General features: G+C 42.3%; 1 protein-coding gene across 5 annotated transcripts in view; it reads right to left on the bottom strand.

Annotated features, from left to right (window-relative positions):
• The window catches only part of OPLAH (5-oxoprolinase, ATP-hydrolysing), a 443,349-nt gene that overhangs the window by 192,107 nt on the left and 227,195 nt on the right, over positions 1-24,047 (bottom strand). For all 5 annotated transcript variants that reach the window (XM_085604553.1, XM_085604550.1, XM_085604552.1 and 2 more), the window contains exons 5-6: positions 22,126-22,249; positions 16,071-16,266 (exon numbers count right to left, since the gene is read on the bottom strand). In XM_085604553.1, the coding sequence (XP_085460679.1) occupies positions 16,071-16,266; positions 22,126-22,249 (320 nt within the window). The remainder of the gene's footprint in view (positions 1-16,070; positions 16,267-22,125; positions 22,250-24,047) is intronic.

Below are 24,047 nucleotides of genomic sequence, written 5' to 3'. Positions count from 1 at the left end.
CCCTACAAGAAACTTTAAAATACCTCAGGAAAACTTGACGTCCTCCACCCCTAAGTTTGCAAAAAACAACGAGACGAAATCAAGGCTAAAATTAGCAGCACAGGTCCATCAGGAGGACCAAGATGACCTCAAAGGTCTGATTGACCCATGGCAGATTGCTCCTAGGTCTGTATCAACCAAAGACTCTATTCAAATGTCCGTCATCGAACCAAGCACCCTGACGGGGGAAATGCACAATGAAAATATACAAGATAATACGGACCTACAAGGCTTAAAAACCACTCAAACAAACAACAAGAATAACGCCTTTAGGTTGACTCATGATACTAGCTATTCATTTAATCAAAATCAAATGTTCAATCAAGAAACAAAAACACAGCTTCTACAAGGAGAGACACTGAGTGATCAAAGTAGCCTTTTAGAGCTTTTCAAATCTTTATTACAAACGTTACAGACAACAACAAAGGCATTCAATATGCAAACAGACAAAATGGACATTCAAATTGACTTAATGAATATCATAGTACTACAAATTGCAGGTGTTAGAAAAACACACTCCCACACCGGAAGGGTGGTGGTGTTCTCCCAGACACGCTGTGGTAGCTTGGCTCGAGCGGGAAGGAAGGCACCATGTTAAGCATACGTCACACCCTCACAATAACCATGCGTTCATCCGTTCCAAAAACGACACTACACCTTAAAAAGTATACTGAAAATATATCTCTTTATCTTCTTTTCTCTTAGTTGCTGATTAAATAAATAATAATACAATCACAGTAGACAAGGCTTTTCCTGTGGAAGGGTACGTCAAATAAATAATATTTCAACGATTCAATAAATTAGGTAGATCATAAATAATCAAGGCATAAATATGAGTGCATTACATAACAGGCAATTAAATATTATGAGGCAATAAATACTGATAGACAATAAATATTGTGCGACAATAAATACTGTGAGGCAATAAATAGAATGAATACAATAAATACAGTGCTCTCAATAAATAATAAAAGCCAACAGTGACACTTGAAAATCAGTTCACATTCCTGAGGTACTATGGGATGATTTGACCCAATCCCAGCTTGTAGAGATTTGGATGGCCTGAGGGGTATACTCCCTGGCTTGGACAAGGCTGAGGCCTAAACTGAGGTAGATCAAGGGGGAATCTAGAGATCTGGCTCTCCCACACTACACAACCCCTCTGTATTAGTCTCAGCTCACCCCTGGCACAACCAAGCTGGTTCCAGCACCTCTCTAGCCCCTAGGATGGTCTCTTAGGGCTCCACAGGGCCTTAGGCGCCCTCTATTCCACTTACTGCCCTTTTTATGAAGCTCCGACGCCGCTGGAGTCGTGTCGACGCCGTGAGGCGGTTCCGGTTCGATGTCGGCGGCCTCGGCGCAATGACAGTTCTTGACGACGCCGGTAGGCGGTTCCGGTTCGATGTCGGCGGCCTCGGCTCGATGTCGGCCTCCGGTTCGATGACGTCGGGCAGTCTTGGCTCGATGTCGACTTCGGGCGGCGCCGGTTCGATGACGTCGGCCGGCCTTGGCTCGATGTCGACTTCCGGCGGCTCCGGAGTGCGATCTCCACTCCCGACCTCCGGTGCTCCTTTCCTCAGGTTCCGGCGACTCCGGAGTGCGACCTCCACTCCCGACCTCCGGCACGACTCTCTTCAGGTTCCGGCGACTCCGGAGTGCGATCTCCACTCCCGACCTCCGGCACGCTCCACCTCGGTCTCCGGCGACTCCGGAGGGCGGACTTCACTCCCCCGTCGACGCCGCACACTCGACCTTGGGTGACTTCCTCCTCGACCTCTGGTACTCTCCACGACCTCCGTCGGCGCCCTCTCTCGACCTCTGGCGGCTCCGGGTACGACGTCTGCTTTCCAGTCAGCGCCGCTTCTCCACCTCGGGCTCCAGGTCTCCAGGCTTCTCGACGTCGGACTTCAGGAAGTTACCAGTAACCAGGTCAGGAACTTGCTGTTCTTTACTTTTAAGGCCTGTTCCTGCTGTCCAGGTCCTTAAGATGGTTTTTCTTGCTTTCTCCCACAGAGGGCTCCAGGCTGGGCTCAGTCAGTAGGGACTAGTATCAAGGGTGGGTTTATGGACCCCACTCCAGGCACAAGTTTCCACCCCTGCTGCCTCACTCCTTCCTCCTTCAGGTTTCTGCTGCTCTCTCTTCACCAGTCAGGTGCCAACTGCCAACTCCAACTGTCAACTCTGAGTTAGCTTCCCAACATTCTAAACCGCCTCCAACTGTCACAGGGTTCCAGAATGTTGCAGAAGGTTCTAGTAGGTTCCAGTGATGTCACAGGTGACAATGGGTGGCCACCATTTTGTGCTCCAGGCCCTCAGACAGAAGTTCCAGGGGTAGATAAAATGGCTCCCTGAATCTGCATCAATACTAAAAAGTCTGGTGGTTCCCAAAAAGGAAAAATTCTAACAGGGTTTGAGGCAAAAGGGGGACAAAATAAATAATGATGAGGAGGGACCACCCAAAGGGCTGACAGGTCTAACAGCAGGAATTAACACAAAACTGGACAACATGAATAACCTTATTTCAAGAGTTCAATCCAAATACTCAGTCAATTCAATTCAATTCAGCTTTATTCGGTACAAATTAATGACCATAAGAGCATACACAATCACAGTCACAAATACAAAGTATGAACAACTTATAGCAGACATAATCACACATCATAAAACAGTATTATTAGTTAAAAAACAATAATTTACACCTTTAAAATTACATGACTACATCTAAAAACACATGCTTTTCCTCAAATTGATGCATTTGTTTAAAAAAGTAGCAGTATAAAAACAAATGTCAGCAGATTGTAAATTAAAAATCAGTTTCATAGCTTGCTCAACCGTACGTGTACCATATTTAACAAACATGGGTTTTAGCAGGATAATACGGAAGTTAGAGTAGAGCTTGCAAAATAATATAAAGTGCATTGTGCTCTGCTTAGAAATCCCGTCACAACTACAAGGACCTACGGGGTATTTCCTCATTACAGGTTGTGCCACCAGATGATGCACTGTTCCAAATCTCAATCTGGTCAGCACAAATTTATGTGTCGGCCTGGTGACAAGAGTTAAATAGACAGGAAATCCATCCATGGACAAGTATCTGTTATAAAACATAACAGTGGACAAAGTACCAGCAATAACTGTTCTTTTCCTCTCAGCAAAGGCTAGAAAAACCCTTTTTAACTCGATCTTAGGGATCAATATAACAGCATTCGGATCAGTTACAATATTCAGGTTAAAAATATCCGAAAAACACATAATAATGTATTTAATCCAGGGTATTGCTGTAGCTTTATCTAGTCGCATACAATCCTGGATAATAGCCCTAGTAAAGGATTTTTCTTCATTCAGCCAAATAGACCGCCAAACCATCAGAGGTCTAAGTGACAAAAGATCGGATAGATAGTTCACATTTAATTCTTGGTGACATAATGCATTAGAGGCCGAAGTGGGTAAACACAAAACTTTTTTAAGGAAAGAATTCTGTTCCAGTTGCAATTCATGTACGCCACTGTAACCCCAAATTCCTGCCCCATATAATGCAATCGAAACACATCTAGCCTGATAAATTTTTGTCATATCTCTGGTCCTACGATCCCCAATTTTCTGGGCAAATCTAAAAATTCCATGTGCATTTCTAGCCATTTTATTGCGTATGTTATTAAATTCGTGTGTCCACTTTTTATCTTCAGAGAAAGTTATACCTAAATAACAGAATTTGTCCACCTGCTGTACTTTTAACTTGTCAATAAAAAACCCTTTTGCTATATGTTTACATTTCTTTGGGCCACAGATCATTGTATATGTTTTGCTTTTATTGATAACTAATTTTTTATCATTAATAAAAGAAGCAAAACTATCCATTAATCGTTGTAACCCTATCGGGGTTCTTGATAACAATACAGCATCGTCGGCGTATAATAACACCGGTACTGGGACACCGTTAATCATGGGAGCATCTGCGGGTACTTCTTTTAAAATTGCATCAATGTTATTTATAAATAAAATAAATAAAAGCGGTGCTAAAACACAACCCTGCCTTATACCTCGTTTAACGCTAAAGTTCCGGGTACATTCGCCCTTCCTACCAAAACGTACACATGTTTTTAATCTCTCATACATCCTGGCAAGAAAATAAATTATGCCCTTTGGCGCCCCTATTTCCAACAAGGTTGACCACAAAATAGAGTGATCGACCATGTCGAAAGCGCTGCTTGAATCTGCAAAGCACATATAAATATGGCCAGATTTGGCTTCGCTATATTTCCCGATCAATAATTCTAAATTAATGCATTGATCGAGTGTACCCCTACCTTTCCTAAAACCATATTGGCTATCTGACAAAATACAATCCTGTTCTACCCATTCTTCCAGTCTAACTAGCATAATCCTACTCATAACTTTTACCGAAGCATCCAATAATGAAACTGGTCTGTAGTTTTTTGCATCTGACCTGGATCCTTTCTTATATATTGGTACAATTATAGACTCCTCCCATGTTAACGGAGGGTCTGTACAAACCGCGGCGTTAAAAACAACAGCCAACAGTGGACCCCATATTTCTGGGGCATCCTTATATACATCACTAGGGACCCCATCTGGACCTTGGGCCTTCCCTCCCTTGCTTGCCCTAATCCCCATTTCCACTTCTTCCACAGTAATATCGAGTCGTATAATCGGCCAGCTATCTGACCCGACGTTACTGTTTTTATCTGAATCAAAAATACTTGAGAAGTGGGTAATCCAGCCTTCGCAGGAGACATTTGATGTTAACTCAGGCATATTTGTCTCCTTAAGGAATGGGGAGTTGACTGTTGCCCAAAATAATACAGAATTAGAAAGTTCTGCCGCCTGGTTAAGAGAGTCCCATGCCTGAAGCTGTAGAACCTTCTTCCTTGCTTTAATAGCACTTTTATATTCTAGCCTCAGAGTAGTTACTAGTTTTTTCTCCCTTGGTCTTATTGCTAGGGCCTGTTTAAGATTGGTCAGGGCAGTGGAACAGGTTTTGTCAAACCAGACCAAACCAGGTTTTTTACTACCCCTACTACCACTTGTAAACTTAGCGTTAATGGCATTGTTGATTTCCTTAAAACTAGATAAGACCCGCTCATGATCTAATCTATTTTCTAAAATAAAGACAATGTCTGCTAAATTCTTCATAATAATAGATTCAGTTAATTCAGATGCTTTTGCACCTATCCACCTCAACCTTACCCCATTAACCCGGTGTGCTTCAATATTTCCAACCATAGTCCCTGTCTCTCTATCATTCCCTTCCCACAAAGTCATGGGCACAATAATACAATTGTGGTCACTAGTGCCCATTATCTCCATTTCCAGTGGGGCAAAACAGTCAACAATACTGGAGGATACCAACACATGATCAATTACAGAATTGGCACGCCAATTCCTAAATGTGGGGATAGGTGAACCATTACTATCCCTGCAACAATCCAAAATTTCCAGGTCAAGGCACCCCATTAATGTATTCAGATTTTCCCCATACATATCATGCCCAAAGTGTGGGACCTCCCATCCAGCATTATTTGTAACCCCACACGCCTTTGTGGATAATAATTCACATAATGAGACATTGAAATCCCCACACCAGATAATATCAAATACTTCGTTGGAATTCAAACTTAGGTTCTCAATAGCATTGGCCAATTCGGTTACAATTCTGCCCCTGGTGCTATCAAAAATGTTGTTATAATAATTGATCAGAAGGATGTTACGGCTTTTGCCTTCTCGGATCCAAATCATCTGTATTAGATCACCTACCGGCACATACTTTATCACAATCATCTGGCGGTGGACCGATACAAGGGTGAGTAGACCCCCCTTAGCTCTTCCGGGACCCTCTCCATATGCTGGTAGGTTATATGAAACAAACCCCTCAAAATCAATATTATCTTTGCACCAGGTTTCCTGAAAACATAGGATATCATACCTATTAATGAAGGAATTCCAACCCGGGTCTCTGCTTTTGGATTTCAAACCAGCTACGTTCCAGCACACCAACCTGGAGCATATACCTGTTCTGGTGGTAATCCCACTAGTGGGACCTCGGGCGTTTCCCTCCGTTGTGCCAGCCTCATAAGTTTGACCCAGTTCACCTGTATTCATACTACCCTCTTGTGTGATCTCAGCCTCATTCTGATTAGACAAAAAAGTTCAGTGACCAAAGTTGTTATTACAGATATTACAGATGTACACTCCTCTCTACAGTCCTCCAAATTGGGACCTTCTTTCCTTCCTGTACATATCCCCGTCTCTTTTGTGCGTCAATCGTTAGAGTCCAGAGTACTAAGTGCAAGAAATCTATTCTGTGTAGGAATATCAATATAAGGTTTGCAAGTGTGCGGATAAGTAGAACTTCTAGTATTGTCCCTCCGATTATCATTAAGGTGATTATAAAAGTATCCTAGTGCTCGGGCACATACATTGCCATCTGAGAATGGGAGGGATGCCGCTCTTAGGAGGACTGTAGTAACATGCTGTGGGTATTTAAAGTTAATAATTACACAGTCCCCCTTTAATCTTTTCCTATCGCTCCCAATCCAGTTGGCTCTCCTGGTTGTCAAAATATTATCAGAAAAGTTCAATGGGAAACCACATTGTCTATTTAGCCACGACAGGCATTTGTTTTTTAGGGAATCATGGGTTTCTTGAAAACCCCTGTTATCTAGCGGTGGCACATTAGTAAGTACCACCACATAAGGGGCACACTCAGGTGGGAGATTAACAGCGCCCTTAACGTTATTTTCCTTCCACCCATTTATGTTATCTATAGCAGGCGGAGTATTGCTAATTGAACGCGTGCTCGTTTGGGGTGTTACCAAGATAGCACTATCATTCCCTTTATGATGGGGATGATAGACCTCCTACAGGGTTCTCTAGATGCGGAGTACTACTTTTCCCCAGCGACTGTCGTCTTTCCGAATTAATCTTATTGACCTTCTGGACCAAGTAATTATCCATTGTACGTGGCCCCATAGAGGGTTTAGATTTAGACATATTGTGAAGTATAAATCGTCACACCCCCGTCAAAAGCTTACTGAATTGATCTAACGTTCAGTCCGTTAATAATTCACATAAATTTAAAATTTTAAAATACCTTGGCTACAGCTAGCAGAATACTCATATCACCCCCACTGCTTCGTGTGACTCCTATATACAGAACCAGCGTCCCTGGCCCAGTCCAGTCTCCTCAGGCCTCTGAGGGCCACAGAGGGCCCGCCCTTTGCCCGGGCTTAGCCCGGCGCCGCCCGCGCGCGTCCCGCGACGCGGAGGGAGCCTGACAGTTTTAAGCGCCTCAGGGCGCGCAGGGAAGCGGAAGCGGGAAATGCCGCTAGGGACTCTGGGGGCTGTAGTCCCCTACGCGGCGTCCAGCGCGGTCAATGGCGGCCCAGATGAAGATCTCAGCGTCCTCGGGCCCCCGGGTGATGCAGAGTGCGCAGCGGAGCGTCCTTCAGCCAGGTAAGCTGCTTCGCAATGTCCCCCGCTCCACCGAGGGAGCCTGACAGTTTTAAGCGCCTCAGGGCGCGCAGGGAAGCGGAAGCGGGAAATGCCGCTAGGGACTCTGGGGGCTGTAGTCCCCTACGCGGCGTCCAGCGCGGTCAATGGCGGCCCAGATGAAGATCTCAGCGTCCTCGGGCCCCCGGGTGATGCAGAGTGCGCAGCGGAGCGTCCTTCAGCCAGGTAAGCTGCTTCGCAATGTCCCCCGCTCCACCGAGGGAGCCTGACAGTTTTAAGCGCCTCAGGGCGCGCAGGGAAGCGGAAGCGGGAAATGCCGCTAGGGATTCTGGGGGCTGTAGTCCCCTACGCGGCGTCCAGCGCGGTCAATGGCGGCCCAGATGAAGATCTCAGCGTCCTCGGGCCCCCGGGTGATGCAGAGTGCGCAGCGGAGCGTCCTTCAGCCAGGTAAGCTGCTTCGCAATGTCCCCCGCTCCACCGAGGGAGCCTGACAGTTTTAAGCGCCTCAGGGCGCGCAGGGAAGCGGAAGCGGGAAATGCCGCTAGGGACTCTGGGGGCTGTAGTCCCCTACGCGGCGTCCAGCGCGGTCAATGGCGGCCCAGATGAAGATCTCAGCGTCCTCGGGCCCCCGGGTGATGCAGAGTGCGCAGCGGAGCGTCCTTCAGCCAGGTAAGCTGCTTCGCAACAGGGTTTGAGGCAAAAGGGGGACAAAATAAATAATGATGAGGAGGGACCACCCAAAGGGCTGACAGGTCTAACAGCAGGAATTAACACAAAACTGGACAACATGAATAACCTTATTTCAAGAGTTCAATCCAAATACTCAGTCCAGTGTGCTTGCAGCCCAATTATTGACAAATTTAGTCTTTTACCAATACTATTAGAACAGATAATATCATTCAATAAATCAAATATGGAAGCGATAGACAATAAAGCTGAAGTTAAAAAAAAGTATATAGTTAATACCTTGCAACTCTGTAAGCCTCCATCAAAAGAAGAGCTCAAACAAACCAAAACTGAACTTAAATCAGAAGATATGCAAGTTCAACCAAGTCCGGCTCATCGAAAAGCCGAAATTCAAGACCAGACATCGGAAAGCGATGAAGTAACAAACCTGGATAAAAATCACAAAGTACCAAAGTTGTCACGGAAACAAAAAAACGTGCCAGGAAAGCAAGAAACAAAATGGCTTCATTAACGAAACAGCAGAACACCAAGGTATATCCAATTTTCTGCTCGGCCAGGACGAATAAGGCTAGCAACAGGCCAGGCTAGTCTCACAACAAGAACAGAAGAGTCGAGTAGCATTAAAAGGTTTGAAAAGGCAGACAAGGACAAAACAGCAGAAGCTAAACAGACACCAGGAAGAGGAGCAGACACAAACCCAATATCAGGTATAGACCGTGGGGCAACTCAGGAGACTATAAAAAGAAAAGGAGACAAAACATATGGACAGGAGAAAAAATACATAGCAGCCAGGAACAAAACAGGAAACAAGCAACTGACACAGATAAAGGAAGTTAGCAGGGCACAGCCACAGAATAAAAGTAGGCAAGGCATTGACCCCAACGATGAAGACCGGAAGATCCACAAACAGTTAGAAAAAGCAGAGAGCAAAACCACCGGATAACAATGCCCTCGCTCGAAAAAGCACTGGCAATAAGGCCACAAATAGACAAAGAGGCCCCAAAAATGGACACGGATCCACAGAAACTCTTGAGGCTGGATGGCGAGAGCCTAAAATGGAATACGAAAAAATAGAGAACTTAAACCCAGGGGCTCTCAATTATAGAATTAGCACCTCTGTAGGACCGATAACGGAAAATCCTACGGCCCATGATCTCGGTGATGGAGAAGTTAGCCCAAGGGAGAAAACTTGACCGAAACCTCAATTGGTACATAGACGTGAGAACAACCAAGGAAACTCAGGGCAGGAATTAGCAATTAACCATAACAAAGAGATCAATCAAGAGAACATGGCACCATTAGAAACCCCAGCTCAAAACACCAGAATGGGAAATATGACCCAATATGTAAACCTAAGAGTCCAAATAGAAGATGAAAAGAAACAAATTACAGCCGACAACAAGAATGAGGATACAATGTTACAAATAGAGCAATGGCATCAACTTCCGAAACAGCAAATACTTTTAATTCCGGAATATGACTCAAAAGGGCCACAAGACACGCTGAATAGGGGTAACATATTGAAATTAATAACAGCTAACATTCCAGCTTTAAAATATTTGAACTCGTCGAACTTATTGGCAGTAGAATTTAAATTGAAATAAAAAAAATATACTACAAACGCTGAATACATGGCAGTCAGAAGAAGACGACGCCCAGCACATCATGAATTCCAATCTGCAATTCGAAGCTTGGGGAATTAAACTGGCAAGGCTAACTATACCACGCTATCCTGGCCCTTTGACTGTAAATTCTAACCACAACAAGAGTTATGGACAAAGTCAAATAGAAAACAACCAGCACAAATATAGAGTCCTTAATGGAGCTAAAGGCAGCAACCTTCCAACCTTGCTGAGGAGAGAACTGCAGAACGATCAGACAATTGAAAATGATCCAGTCCAGGACAGATGGAGCTGGCTGACAGGAGCGCTAAGCTCAGATAAGGGCCACTGATCATTGGAAAAGACATCAGTCAAGCAAGACTAGGGAAACGTACAGCTGCTCTCATGGAACATTGCAGGGTCAAAAAAATGGCTAGAAAATGGCTGTCAACCTAATAACAGGGAAAACTGTGATATAATAGCGCTTCAGGAGACATGGGCACTGGAAGATTTTCCCCTGGCAAATTACATACACTACACAGTCCCTGCAACAAAAACCAACATTTATGGACGGCCAAAAAGGGGGACTGGCAGTATATATATCCACAGCACTAAATATTGAAACGGAACAGATAGTCTCTTCAGGTCCAAATATCCAATTGATAAAGCTTACCTCTGGGACCGTCGGCAGAACAAAAACTGTCCTGTTGATCAATACATATGCACATCCGCTAGCAAGGAAAAAAACAGTCCACAATGCTCAGTTGATCACCATAATTACAGATATAAGGAGTTCATACCCCTCATGGGACATGATACTGACAGGGGATTTTAATTCTAACTTAATATATACCCCGGATGAAGATGAGAAGTTAGTAGCCGACAATATATACTGGAATATTCCACAGGAATATCAGCTAAAGAGATCTACACCGGACGCCGAAGGTCAACGACTGGTAAATGCCCTAAAATTTCTTGGTCTGAGAGTAATAAACGGTAGAACAACAGATGATTTCCCACCAAAACACACATTCCACGGAGGAAAGACACGATCAAGACTGGATTATACAGCCATCTCAGTAGCACTGATGCCATTTCTCTCTCATTTCTCCATAGAGTATACAACCAGGAGTGACCATTCCTACCAGCACATACATTTCAGGCTAAAAATCGCAAAACATCAAGCAAACATGATAATAGAAGGAGGCATCCATACATTTGACCTAAAATGGTCAAATGAAACAATAGATACACTCCAGACTAAATTAAAGATGATGATAACGGCTAGCGAACTTGAGGCCCCAAACAAAATCCAAGCCTGGATAAAATTCACCTCGGATCTCAAAACATTAATGCTGAGCAGACAACATCAGACTAAAAATCCCAAAAACAAAAATTAAATTAATCAAAAATCAACAGTTGGGCTGAGAGCCATGAAATGCGAACTCAAAAAAGCTATTAGGAGGCTAAAAACAACTTCCCATGACCAAGTAGCCTGGGACAATGTACGTCAGCTGAGGAAAAAATGCTATGGGAAGAATTAAGAACTGGCAATGACAAATTTTGGGCTGAATTGCTTTGCAGTGCTAAGAAAACCAACTTGAACACATTTTGGGAAATCATAAATAAATTATATAGGCCGGTGAACACGTCATCCTCAAATATTCAAGAACATGAGTGGGCAAAATCTCTAACCACAAAGTTTACAGAAATCGTAACTCATGACATGCTAGAAGTGAACACCCTGGGACAAAAATACATCTGAAATTATCATACAATGGGTCAGTGACACAAACAACTCAGGAGAGGTCAGCACGCGTCATACAAGAGAAAAAAGGTCTCCGGAGCTAAGCCAACGGAGGCAAAAACCAAAACGTAGAGGACAAATGGCACCAGTTCCCCAAATGTAAAGACAAGCCAGTCCTCCGTGCTAGCTGATGGAGTAATACGCATAATTAAGAAAGGTAGAGGAGACGGCGCTCCAGGACCTAATGGAATTCCACAAGCCATTTTTAAGAATGATCCATCTTTCCGGAGCAAGCATTTATTCAAGTTATACAAAGAAATAGAGCTCCTAAACTGTATTGCACCGAATTGGCAAGGCTCGATACTGACACCCATTTTTAAAGGAGGAAATAGAACTAATCCATTGAATTACAGGCTAATCGCCCTCCTGGATGTTGAAGCCAAATACCACGCCACAGTCATTTTGGAAGACCTGAAGGAATGGTCAGATAACCTCAATCTTATTCCAGTTAATCAGACAGGTTTCAGGCAAGGAATAGGGACGATATCGAACATCTTAGCTAATAGCAAACAAATGCAAGCAGAGGAAACAACAACTTTACCTCTGCTTCATAGACCTAAAGGCAGCATTCGACAGTGTAGACCATCGCCTCCTTTGGAAAAAACTGCGAGCCTGGAACATACCTGAAAGATTACTACATGGAATACTGCAATTCTACTCCAATACATGGATAAGAATTAAGAAAGGAGACGGCACCAGATTATCAAGAAAGCTGATTACGACTAAAGACCTCAAACAAGGTTGCGTATTGGCCCCACATCTTTTTAATTTGTTCATGTCCGATCTTGCACAGAGGCTAGACTGCACTAATTCTCATTTGCTGAAACTTGGTAAGCTAGCACTCACACACCTCTCGTACGTTGACAATGTGGTGTTAATGAGTCTAACAAAGATCGGTCTTCAAAGAGTTTTAAATGAAATGTCAGATTACATCTCAGAGAACAATCTAGAAATAAATACATCAAAAACCAAAACAATTGTTAATAAAAAAAAAAATTTTAAACAATGGTGATTGGCAGTCACCGGAGAAGCATGCAGAACATCTGGCTCAATGGCAACAAATTAGAGGAAGTAAAAAATTATAAATACCTGGGATTTTATATAGACAATTTACAAAATCACATAGAGCAAAAAAGTACATGACTCAGAGAACCAGCGCTCTCACATTCGCCTTCAGTCAACTGGCAAAAAAGTTGAATGGTCCTTCATATAAACCACTGCTAGCGGTGATGGCGGCGAAAATCCTTCCTACGATAACATAAGCCAGTGCCGCTTTTCATGGCAAAGATTCGGAGCTTTTAAACCAACTAATAGTTTCTACCTATAAAAAAGTTTTTCAGCTACAACGATCAGCTTCTCCGGCACAGGTTCGTCTTGAATTCGGCCTAACAAATGACTTTATAAGATGAATGTATACCACAGTAAAGCTTTGGTATCGGTTAAAACAGAATGCGGCCACATCACCAATTAATAAAGCCCTTTGGACCGAAGTAGAAGATGACAGAAAATCACCTTATAATCAATACCTATACAAATCTTTGTCAATAACCTGTACAAATGACTTATGGAACAAAACCTACCCTATCAGTCCTTCAAACAAGCAATAAAAAAAGCAGCAAAAATTCATTCATTAAAAGTCGATAAAAATATCTTCAGGTTAAGGTCGCACGCTTGGACGGTGATTAATAATTACAAGTCACTTGCACCAGCCCCTTACTTGAACATGACATTCTCAATTAATTTGAAAAAACAATTAATGGCAATACGCTTCGGAAAATTACCATCAACAGCGGATCAGCCGATCTGGGTGCACATAGGCCCAAAATCATGTAGACTCTGCGGCTATCACAAAGAAGACTTTATTCATGTAATCTGCATATGCAACAAACTCTACAATGCACGAGCCACCTTATTCAGACAAATTTGTAACGTTAGAGGCATCAGGACCTGTAGAGCCGCAATAATTGCGTGTCTATATCCATCGGACCCATAATTGAACTGTAAATTGATCAAATTCCCTAAAGTTTTTGACCAGGCCGATAAAATTGACTATAAAAAAAGCGACATCGAAGGTGGTAACGACTGAAAAAATAAAAAAAAAGTTTGTTAACAGGGCTGGAACTCTGGCAGTGAAAAATTGGACAATAAATTGGCAAATAATTTTTAACAATGATATTTTATGAGTTTCTTATTGATGTAAAGTTGACTCCTCTTTTAATGTTTTTTTTATTTTTATATGTCCATTATATTGTTAAGGTTTTAATTGACCAAACAATAAAAACGTACTTATTTACTTACTTACAATCTACGAATGTGTATTGATATTTATTGAAAGAAAAGGGACTTTCTGAGTCCGTCTGTTCCATTTGAAGGTCAGTGATGTCGGTGAAAGCATTATCATGAGAAAGTGAAGTCTCGAAGTGGATGAGAAACGAAGTAGTGTACAGCATGTACAACAAATGCACACCACTGTTGTCCCATGGCCTTCATGATTGTCACAAGGGATACAAACTAGGAAACATTCTCTGAATCACAGCTTCTCTTTGTGTTGTACCTTTGTTGTTGTGTTGTGTGCTTGGTGCTGTGCTGGAGTTCTGTTTGGTGGTGTGGTGTGTTTTTTCTTCTGTGTGGAGGTGTGTTCGATATTGTGATTGGTATCCGTCTGTGTTGTGATCAGTGTTCTTTTGTGTTGGCTGCCGTGATTTGTTTTGTGTAGCGTGTTGTATGCATGATTTTAATTCCAACACATATTTCCTAAACGTTGTGAATAATTAAGTAAGAAACTGGAAGACGATAGAAGTGCCTGGATGGCAATGCTCGCTGATATTAAAGACATGCATACAGCATTAACAACACATAATACGAATACCCAATAGTAATAACATTCCAAAAGTGAGAGAAGAAACTATGAATCAGAACTCAGATAATGGACAGTTGACATATCATGAGTTACACCAGGATCCTATGTAAGAGATGACGAAACGTCGGCGGTGCTGAGCTGGGTGGGTAGGGAGGGGGGAATAAGTTAACTAGGGAATAATTCTGGGTTGATACAGTTGACAAAGGGGACCAGGCAACGAAATACAGTAGAAAATATTGATGTAGAGGATGTTCAAGGATATATTACGATTGGAAAGTTGCTGTGATTATTTAAATGTACACGGTATATATAAAGGTCCATATGTTTGAATAAAATGTCAATAAATATTATTTTTTTAAAGAAAAGAAAAAATACAGGAAGTATACAAACTTAGGCTTTATAGGTTCTATATTGCTTAATTCATTGACAATTTTCTCATCATCAGTTTGTGATGATGATACTTCTTTCTTTATTAACCAAGGATTTATAGAACCCTAAATAGTTATGAAAATTAGTTAAATCTGTCAGCTTATCATGTGATCAAGCATTTGATGCTTTGCTTTTCTCACAGCACCATTAATCACTCTTTCCCAGAGACCAGGCAGTCTTTTGTTTCAATGGAACTTTTTGGTCCTGAGTTCACTCAAGTCAGTGTGTGACTGAGTCAAAACCTTCTTCAGCCTCAGTAACTGGAAGGATACATAACCTGTAACTTCTTCTTCAGCTTTCCTTAATTTAATCAGTTCTATGGTCGTTTCCACCCTTTGCCGGGTGGAGGTTGTCTTGATGTTAGGGAGCAGGAGTACACACTCCCTGATGGTTCTACCACACTCTTGTGCAATATATCAATTAATGATAGTGTTTAAATCCAACTTCGCAAAAACTGGTAGAGAAGAAATTCTCAGGGATAGTTGGCTGGGGGCTTCAATGTCTAACACAGGTTAGAGTGGCCGGCATTGGATGTTCGGTGTGTCCCTGGCCCTCCAGGGGGAGATGGCTCACTTCCATTATGACCAGTTCAAGAGGGTCTTCCTCTGAAGAACCATGTTTTTAGATTTGTCTTGAATTATGGCAGCTTGAGCCATCCTGTGAGTTCCACAATCAGGTAATTCAACAAGTAATTGCCATACTGTTTGACGTCTCTCACCCCGGAATGCACCTTCTAAAATCAGGTCTGTGGATCGATAAGGAGTGCATGGGTCTAAGTGGGTGTTATAAGCATCTTGTTTCCATAGGTACATGATCACCATGGGCTTTATGGAAGCTAGAGCAGTGGTTTTAGAGCAGGGGGTATGTGGTCAGATCCTTCGATCTGCGGATCCTTCACCAGGAGGGACATGTGCTGTAAAATACCACAGAGAGATACTGCAGTGGCAACCAGTGAATATTAGAATAAACAGAGAGACCTTCTGTGAGGATGCTGTGCATGTGACCTTTCTCTCTTTGTTTGCATCTTTGTAACTGTGTGTTTAATTACACTAGTCTATGCATATCTGCATGGTCACTTATCAGTGATATCACATTTCAAAAAAGAGATAGAACTAAAGGTCCAGCAAAATAATTAATTCATCCATATACTCTGGTACAGCATAGAGAGACACCTCACCTGTAGCTGATCCTTAAATCCAGTACAGAATCCATCGAGATATCTACGGATGCAAGGGGTGAGGTAGGCGTCCGCGCAGGCCGTGTAACCTCGGGGCACAATACGGATCATGGGCATCACCTCTGAGGATAGCGACACATGATGGAAGCCCATTGTCCGAGCCAGCTCCCCAATCTGGAGCTCATGTTTGGACCATCTGTCAGAGAGGGTAGAGAAACAGGTTGAGCGTAGGAGGTAGGACATGGCTCAGCAGAGGAAAGAGGAGCGACTGGTCTCGACTGAGAAACACTTGGGGAACTCTGCTTGCAAAAGGGCACCCTCATTCATACAACCACCTTCATGACAGTCAGTTCATAATGTGTACAATATAGGAAAACCCCTTCAATTACTTACTCAGGCTGCATGACCTTATTTCTAAGTAACATGAGGCAAGCCAGTAAAATCCCCTCCATTAGAGAACCCTTTGCATCTGCCCCTACTGACCCCCCTTTCCCTCCTTCCTCACCATGAATCCCACACGCTCACTCTGCTCTTCTCTCTGACTCTACCACATCTCCTCCTAGATAGCTTAACTTAACCTCAAATCTGAAAAACTTCATGTGCTTCAAACACCCCCCACCCCCCCACAAACTTTCAAATCTCTTTCTCTAGCTTACAGGGTTCTCATCTGCGCCGAAGGCAAGCAAGTCTTTACCCATCCACGTCCCAACCACGCTTAGTACCAAGGACCCAGGCCCTTGCTCTACTACTCCTGTGATCTACACTTCCTTCCATGGACCTGTATGCCCTTAGACCCACAGCTAAGTTGTACTTGAACTGCCCCCTGCCATTTGCCTGCATACAATGGTTTTTATCTTGTACATCCTGGCGATTCTCTATGCTAGCCTCCAACTCTAAATGCCTACCTCGCGCCTCTGTTGCCTTACCATACTCCTCTGATAGGTTGCGACGACCATTTGACCCTGCAACTGTGACTGCACCTAACTGCTATCTAATCAAGGTTAGGTCTCTAAAAAAAAACAAATGGATATATTTGATTTTATCTCTACCTATTAGCTGGGCACCATCTTCCCCATGGAGGCCTGGCTGCACAAGGCTCTGCCACTGATCTCACTGCTGCTATTCCCCCTAATTATTCCATTCTGCATCTTGACCGTCAAGATAAAAGTGGTGTGGAACGGTCATTTCCTATGGATCCATTTTAAATTTTTCTGTAATGGACACTACTAGCTTTTAGCATAGGTTATGTTCATTTAACATACCTTTACCTCTACTATCAGTTATTAAAGCCCTCTTACTAATTGGTCAATGGAACCCAAAGCTCAATTCTCTAGTGCCCTTTCTGAATTTCTGCCCCTTTTATTTTAAAATCTTCTAACTTTATTATCCTGGGACACCTTAACCTGCACCCCCAAAACATATATGGCTTCCTAATCGATTGAGGCGCCTGCTGGGGTCAACCTCTCATTGATTTAAAGGCACCCACCCGTGCAGCTGGTCACATGCTGAGCCCTATCTTCACCAGTATTGACAAGGTCGTCACACTCCATTTCCATTAATTTGCTCTGACCATTTAGCTGGCCATCTCCCACTCCCATTCCTGCACATGAAATCCCTTCTGACTCTAAACCTTTGCCTCATCTCATCAGACCAAAGTGACAGCTAACAATTTATCTTGCACCCTTCGAAACTCAGCTCTCCCTACCTACGCTTGCATTACTTTCCCATTGAGTCCTTTGACTACTGTATCACAGTTACCCTTGATGCAGAGATCCCCTTAAAAATTCAAGAGCCCATCACCCTCTGCTCCTTGATATTCTGATGAACTCAAAATCAGTAAGCGCCACTGTAAATCCCTGTAATGCCAATATTTTCTTTTGTGAAAGAGTTCCTCTTGCCTTAGGTGTGCAGCACTTCTGTCTCACCCTCAGAGGAATTGTGACATGACCTCATTTCCTTCTCTTCCTGTAAAATCTCTTTTATCTAGGCAAATTTTCTTCTCCACCCAGCCAACCTTGGACTCTGTGTTTGCTACTCTTGACGAGGTACAATCTTCTTGTGACATTTCATTGTCAGAGTTCAACTCTCTCTAATGAGGAGGTGCTTACCCTTCTAAGAGCTACCAACTCAGGGTCCTCTTTTGACCCTTAACCTCCTAGCATAACAGTCCTAGTCCACACAGTGCTGGGTCCTGTCCTCATGGACTTTTGCAATATCTCCAAAACATCAGCTACTGTTCCAGATAGCTTGAAGCAAGCTCAGTTGGTTCCTCCTCTTTGAGGAATTTCCATTTTTCCCCAAAAACCTCAGGAATTACTGTCCTTTTTTCCCTCCTCCCTATCCTGCTAGTATCCTTGAAAAAGTGATCACTTTTCAAATCTCTTGCTACTAGGAGGTCAACGGCTTGCTTGTGTCATGTCTCCCACATTATCGAGGCCTGCATGGGTTGCTGGTCCTTTCCATTCCTGGCTTCACAGCTAAGCTCTGGAACAAGTGTTCAAGGGCTTAGCTGTGAAGCCAGGAATGGAATTAGTTCTGGAAAGGAATTAGCTCTTAAAGCACTCCCTTGTTCGGCAATATTAAGGAAAACCGTAAATCCAACCAATGAACCAATCCATGTCCCACACCATAAAGTTTAAATACTATACTCTCATGTATTCATATAAATTCACCAGCACATCTAAGATATCCATAAAGGGCACTCTTCACCCATTCATCGTGTTATCTCGCAGTGGCCCATTGATGTGGGGCCTGGATTGGTCCATTGCGTGTTATCCTGAATGACGAGTAGTTGTTGATGGATTAGCTTGTTGTGAGGGTGAACCTATACAAGTACCACTGGGGTTCGGTGATACACTTGGTTTAAAGAAGAGGTTTTGTGCTTGAATGTTTTTATTATTTATGTACGGGATTTATATTAAACAGTCCATATTGTTTTTATAGATGATTTTTAAATAAAACTTGTGGGAGATCGAATCATTTGCGCTGTCCTGAAGAAGGTGGTTGTTATCAATATTAATATTTTCATTGAAACGCATCGACGTATACATATGCAGAATCTGCCATACACTAGGAAACCCTACAAGAAGAATTGTGTGAATCATGGATCCCTGTTGATACTAGAAGCAGATTTGCAGAAGTAAAATAGACAAATTGTTGTGTCTTAATTGTTCTCACTTGTCTTTTGTTTTTGAGGGAAATGTTGTTTTGAATATTGTTTCACTTCGTGCGATGTACTTGTTTTTATGGGATTTTAGGATTTAACATATATAGAAGAAATAAATATTTTTGTATTAGTCAGAATTGCATGATTAAAACTTTGTGTATTTTTCACAATCTCGTGCGGTACCCGTTTATGGCGAAAAAGGCATCCGAAATGTAGTTTGGATTGTTGGAGATCTGAAGTCGGTTTAGACATTCATCCTAAGGGGAATTCTGTCAAATTTACTGTTAAGTGCTACCCTGTCCCCTTGGTATGTGGGGTCCCTCTAGTTTTGACAAGATCACACTGTATTGCAAACCTCCCTCAACACCCTATGTATCGCCTACTTAAGGCCAAAATGGGTTTCTTCTTGCCTCTTTGGCTGTTCCTTTCCACTTGCTTGGACTCCAAGTTATTTCCACCCAAATCACTAACAGCTAGTGGCTCAGCTCTAGGTCCACTCCTTATGTCTCTCTACATCTCTACACTAACTTTATTGCTGACAATCTCCTCTTTTGGCTTTAATAATCATCTTTTTGTTAATCATATAGGTATCTTTTGCTTTCAAATATTCTCTGTTCTCCTCTATTGATGTATTTCTGATTGTTTCATTGTCATTCATCACTGGATGGCTTTATGGTCTCTCTTATTAAACCCTTCCAAATCTGAGATCCTTTAACTTTCTTCTTCATCTGCACCTTTCCTTTCACCTAGCCAAATCCACTTGTAGATATGTATGTATGCATGAAACTAGCTTGAAGCAGCAAAGCACCGTACAGGGCCAAACGTATGATCAGCTGTCAACCAGATTGGCAAGTGTCTTGATGATGATGGCTATGTAGACAATGGAGTTGGTCTTGAAGGTGGTGAGACCAGTTAAGGGAGCCATTGGATTTCCATCAGGGTGGGGATAATGTTCTCTGGCTTTTCAAAAGGCTTGCTGCAGGATGAAGGCTTAGACAGCAGCCTTTCATTTCCTTTAATGGAGAGAACTGTTGCCTGCCAGGCTGTCTTGTCTTTTTGGCAATGTCTTTCCAGGTTGAATCTGAGTTACTTGGCATTGGTGGTTGATTCTCTGCAGCTTTATGTCCAGATTTGGACTAGTTGATGATTATGGATGTTGTTGAAGAGAAGAAACTTGGTCTTGGTGGGGTGGAGTTTCAGGTGGTTGTTGGACACCCATCCCTGGTTGAGGTGCAGGTAGTACCAGTGATGGTGGATGTCGTGGGAGAAGGACATTTTTAGGGAGAGTTGTGAGCCATTAGTGTATCCGAGAATTTCAGTGCTTTTGTTGGTGACCAGAGTTCAAAGCAGCTCTATGTAGAGCCCATGGTAGCTGGAGTTTCAACTTCTGCTAGAAGTCATAATTTCCTATTCAGCCTATCGATCTGAATGAAATCTTTCATTAATAATGCTGCCACATCAGCATATCAAGTACAAAAAATTTAACAAAATACACACTTTTTCCCAATCTACATAGCCAAAGCACAGATCTATTTGTTAGCTCTTAGGAAACTGGAATACTGCAACAGCCCAAAATAACCCTCCATCAATATTCTTTGCCAGAATTTTATAAGGTTCCTAACTTTCCCACTATAACTTTATACAACCTCTCCAGATATGCTCCCAAATCAACCTTTTGTCACTAAAAGGCTTGGCTTTGTTAAAGTCACTGACACTCGTATTCAAGGTGGTCCATGGCATATCCCCTAACAATACTGCCACCCAAACTTTAAATCTGCCATCCCGAACCTTCTGATCTAACTCCCAAACCACTCTGCGCTGCGTCCATGCTCTAGTCTTTTTGCCCGCCCCTGGAACTCACTGCAACCAGTCATTCAGACTCATGCCTCTCTCTAAGAGTTTTAAAAAACCTTGTAGTACAATTTCTTGCAGCAAGAAAATAAGAAGGCACTACTGATCCTCAATGGCTTGATATTAAACATATATGCATTTAAATTTGATGCAGAGGTGCATGCGCCATTCACGGCAAACTATTACATAAAATATAAATCAAGAAGAAACTTGGACGGCTCATCTGCAGATACGCTTTGAGATTTGCTAGTAGAGACGTATCATGGCTCAGAAACAGCTTCACATTTTAATAAATATCTATGTTTTAATTGGTGGCCCACTGGTACTATTAGAAAAAAATGCATTTCTTCAGAAAGCACTTTTCTTGAAATAGCTTTGCGACCCATATCAATGCATGGCTAATAATAACATCACACTTGAGAGCATTCAGGTGCAAGTAGGAAGAGAAATGGAGAATGCAGAAAGGCATTTCAATGTTTCTAAATGGCAGATGACTTGATGACATGTTTTCAAAGCAGCGCCTCTTTTTACAATGATTGATCACATGAAAACAAATGTCAGTGGGTAAACGTAATAGAGACAGATAGCCGGGTGTTGTATAAGAATGAATGAATTTAAAAGAACTTGGTTGGCATTGTAAATAACAACAACATTTAAATTGTGCACACAAAATGAAGCTATCATGGACATGCATGCTCATCACACTAAAAGTACTTGAATGTGTATTTTCTTCCATTTTTCAGGTTGTGAAATGCCAACCCACATTTAACTTGAAAGCAGGCATATGAAACTAAGTACATTTTTAACTTGCTTACCCTGCTGTAGGATTCCTATGTTTCAATTAACTATCATATGTAATAACAATGATTTGTACAGTCAAAGTCCATGACTCGATACGCAGGGCCTTACCGCAAAGGAATCTGCCTATGTAAGTTTGACTTATACATGCAAATAGGCTTTTAATGAGTACCAAACAACATTTCCATTTCAGTATAAGATTCCTATTCAGTCCAAGAGGGGGAAGAGAGTGTGACTCACGTGTAGGAGTGCATGAGAACTACGGCCAGGCTGCGAATCCCTTTGGCCAACACCCCTTCGAGGTCCGCCTTCAGCTGAGTGAGATCTATCGGTTGACACAGCTCAATGGACTCCCCTGTTGAACCTGGGTAGGAAAACAAGTGGAATAAAAGCAATCGTATAGACACAGGACAAACAACACTTACTGTGCCTTTTTAAGTTTGAGTTTATTGAAACCTAAAAGATATTACAATATGCAATCAAAAAACCATTAAAAGAACACAAGTAATCGTAATATATACAGCAAGAGATAAAAAAGCATACTGGTTACAATAAACATTATATCCTAGAATAAAAAAAAAAGAATAAAAAAGAAAAAGAGGGGAAGGGAGGGAAGTGATATATATGTCATAAAAAAAAAAGAGTTCAAAATAAAATGTAACAGTAAAAAAAAGAAGCATTGTATGTGGTTAAAACCCTAAAGAAGATACAGTTATATATTTGTACAAACATAATATTGAAAACAGCATTAGATCATTTCACAAAGAAGACAACGAACAAAATCAGGGTTGTTTATGAACATCATCCGACGTTCTCACAATAGGAGTAAGTGACATATTTACTGTGCCTTTTAATTTTTAACCAGCTCTTTTGGACTGCAACTCAGCATAAAATAGTACCAACGAGAGACACTAATCAGCAGATGTCACTCATGATGAACAATTTGCTTTTGATAGTCATTGGCAAACACTGAGAAAGTAAGAAGCAATGCCCTGCTGGCTATTCACAGCAGCGAAATATCCTAGTCACCTGCCATTAAGGAGCAAAGAAGTCCTATCAGTGTCTTTCACTCACTCCAGAAGACAAGAGACACATCTATCACTCAAAACAAGGGGAGACCCTTTCTTCCCTGCCTCACTGGCAATCCTTCAACAGAAGAGGAGAGGCCTCTACATCAGAGACTGTCAATAAACATAATAGGAGAGACACATTCTTCAATGGCTCGCTGGAAGTCACTCAAAAGAAGAAAAGGGATTCATCTATCTCTGGTTTTCAATCAAGAGAAAAGGAGAAAATTCACCTTCAATGCCACACCTGCTATGACTCAACAAAAGGGGAAAGACCCAGGATTAAGACTAGTCCTGGTCAGTCTTCAAAAGAAAAGAGTCTTTTTCACTAGCACAAAGGACGCCTCTGAACAGGAGGAGGTAAAACCCACATTTCGAAGGCTGTCAATCAACACAAGAGAAAAGACCCCTGATTTAATGGCTGGCCCTCACCCGAAGCAGACAGACTCATGCCTTAGTTGCACTGAATGATCGTATAAAGTGACCCCTCCTTCATTCCTCAACTGAAGACTAAGGACCCTGCCTCACTAGCCATAACTCGACTTGATATTCTCCCTGTACTGCCAGTCAAGCGCTTTCACTCGCAGCTCCGGAATTCTTTTTACGCTACTCCTAAACCTTGGGCCACCATTTTCTGTTTTTGGGAAAGAACTGAAAATGTTTTGTTTGAACACTGCCTCTCTTAGGTTTAGGCTAGTAGTTCTGGTATTCATTCATCTTCCACAGATGTATATAGTATGACAGAGGTTTTAGATTTATTGTCAGCCATAATTATTTTTCTGTTTGCATTTTTTGACTTGTTAATTTCATGTTTTCAATAAAACAACTATATAGTATAACATAAATTCCACCTGCCATGGCAGTTGCATGGGAACATGTTCCCACCTCATCCCACACTAACAACTGAGGTAGATTTGGCCGACTGGACAATTTAAGTACCCTCTTAGACCTTAGAAGTCACTAAATCAAGGGCTGGGATTTGTGGGTGCAGACGTAACTTTGCGCGCCTCTAATGTTAAACTAGCTTATCATGCAGTCCCTAAGACTCTTCAAGCCCAATCTTCCCAGAATGAGAAAGACAATAACTCATTTTTA

Source organism: Triturus cristatus, chromosome 5_1, assembly GCF_964204655.1.
Source record: "Triturus cristatus chromosome 5_1, aTriCri1.1, whole genome shotgun sequence".
Classification (NCBI taxonomy): domain Eukaryota; kingdom Metazoa; phylum Chordata; class Amphibia; order Caudata; family Salamandridae; genus Triturus; species Triturus cristatus.
This window is presented reverse-complemented; position numbering and strand designations above follow the sequence as displayed.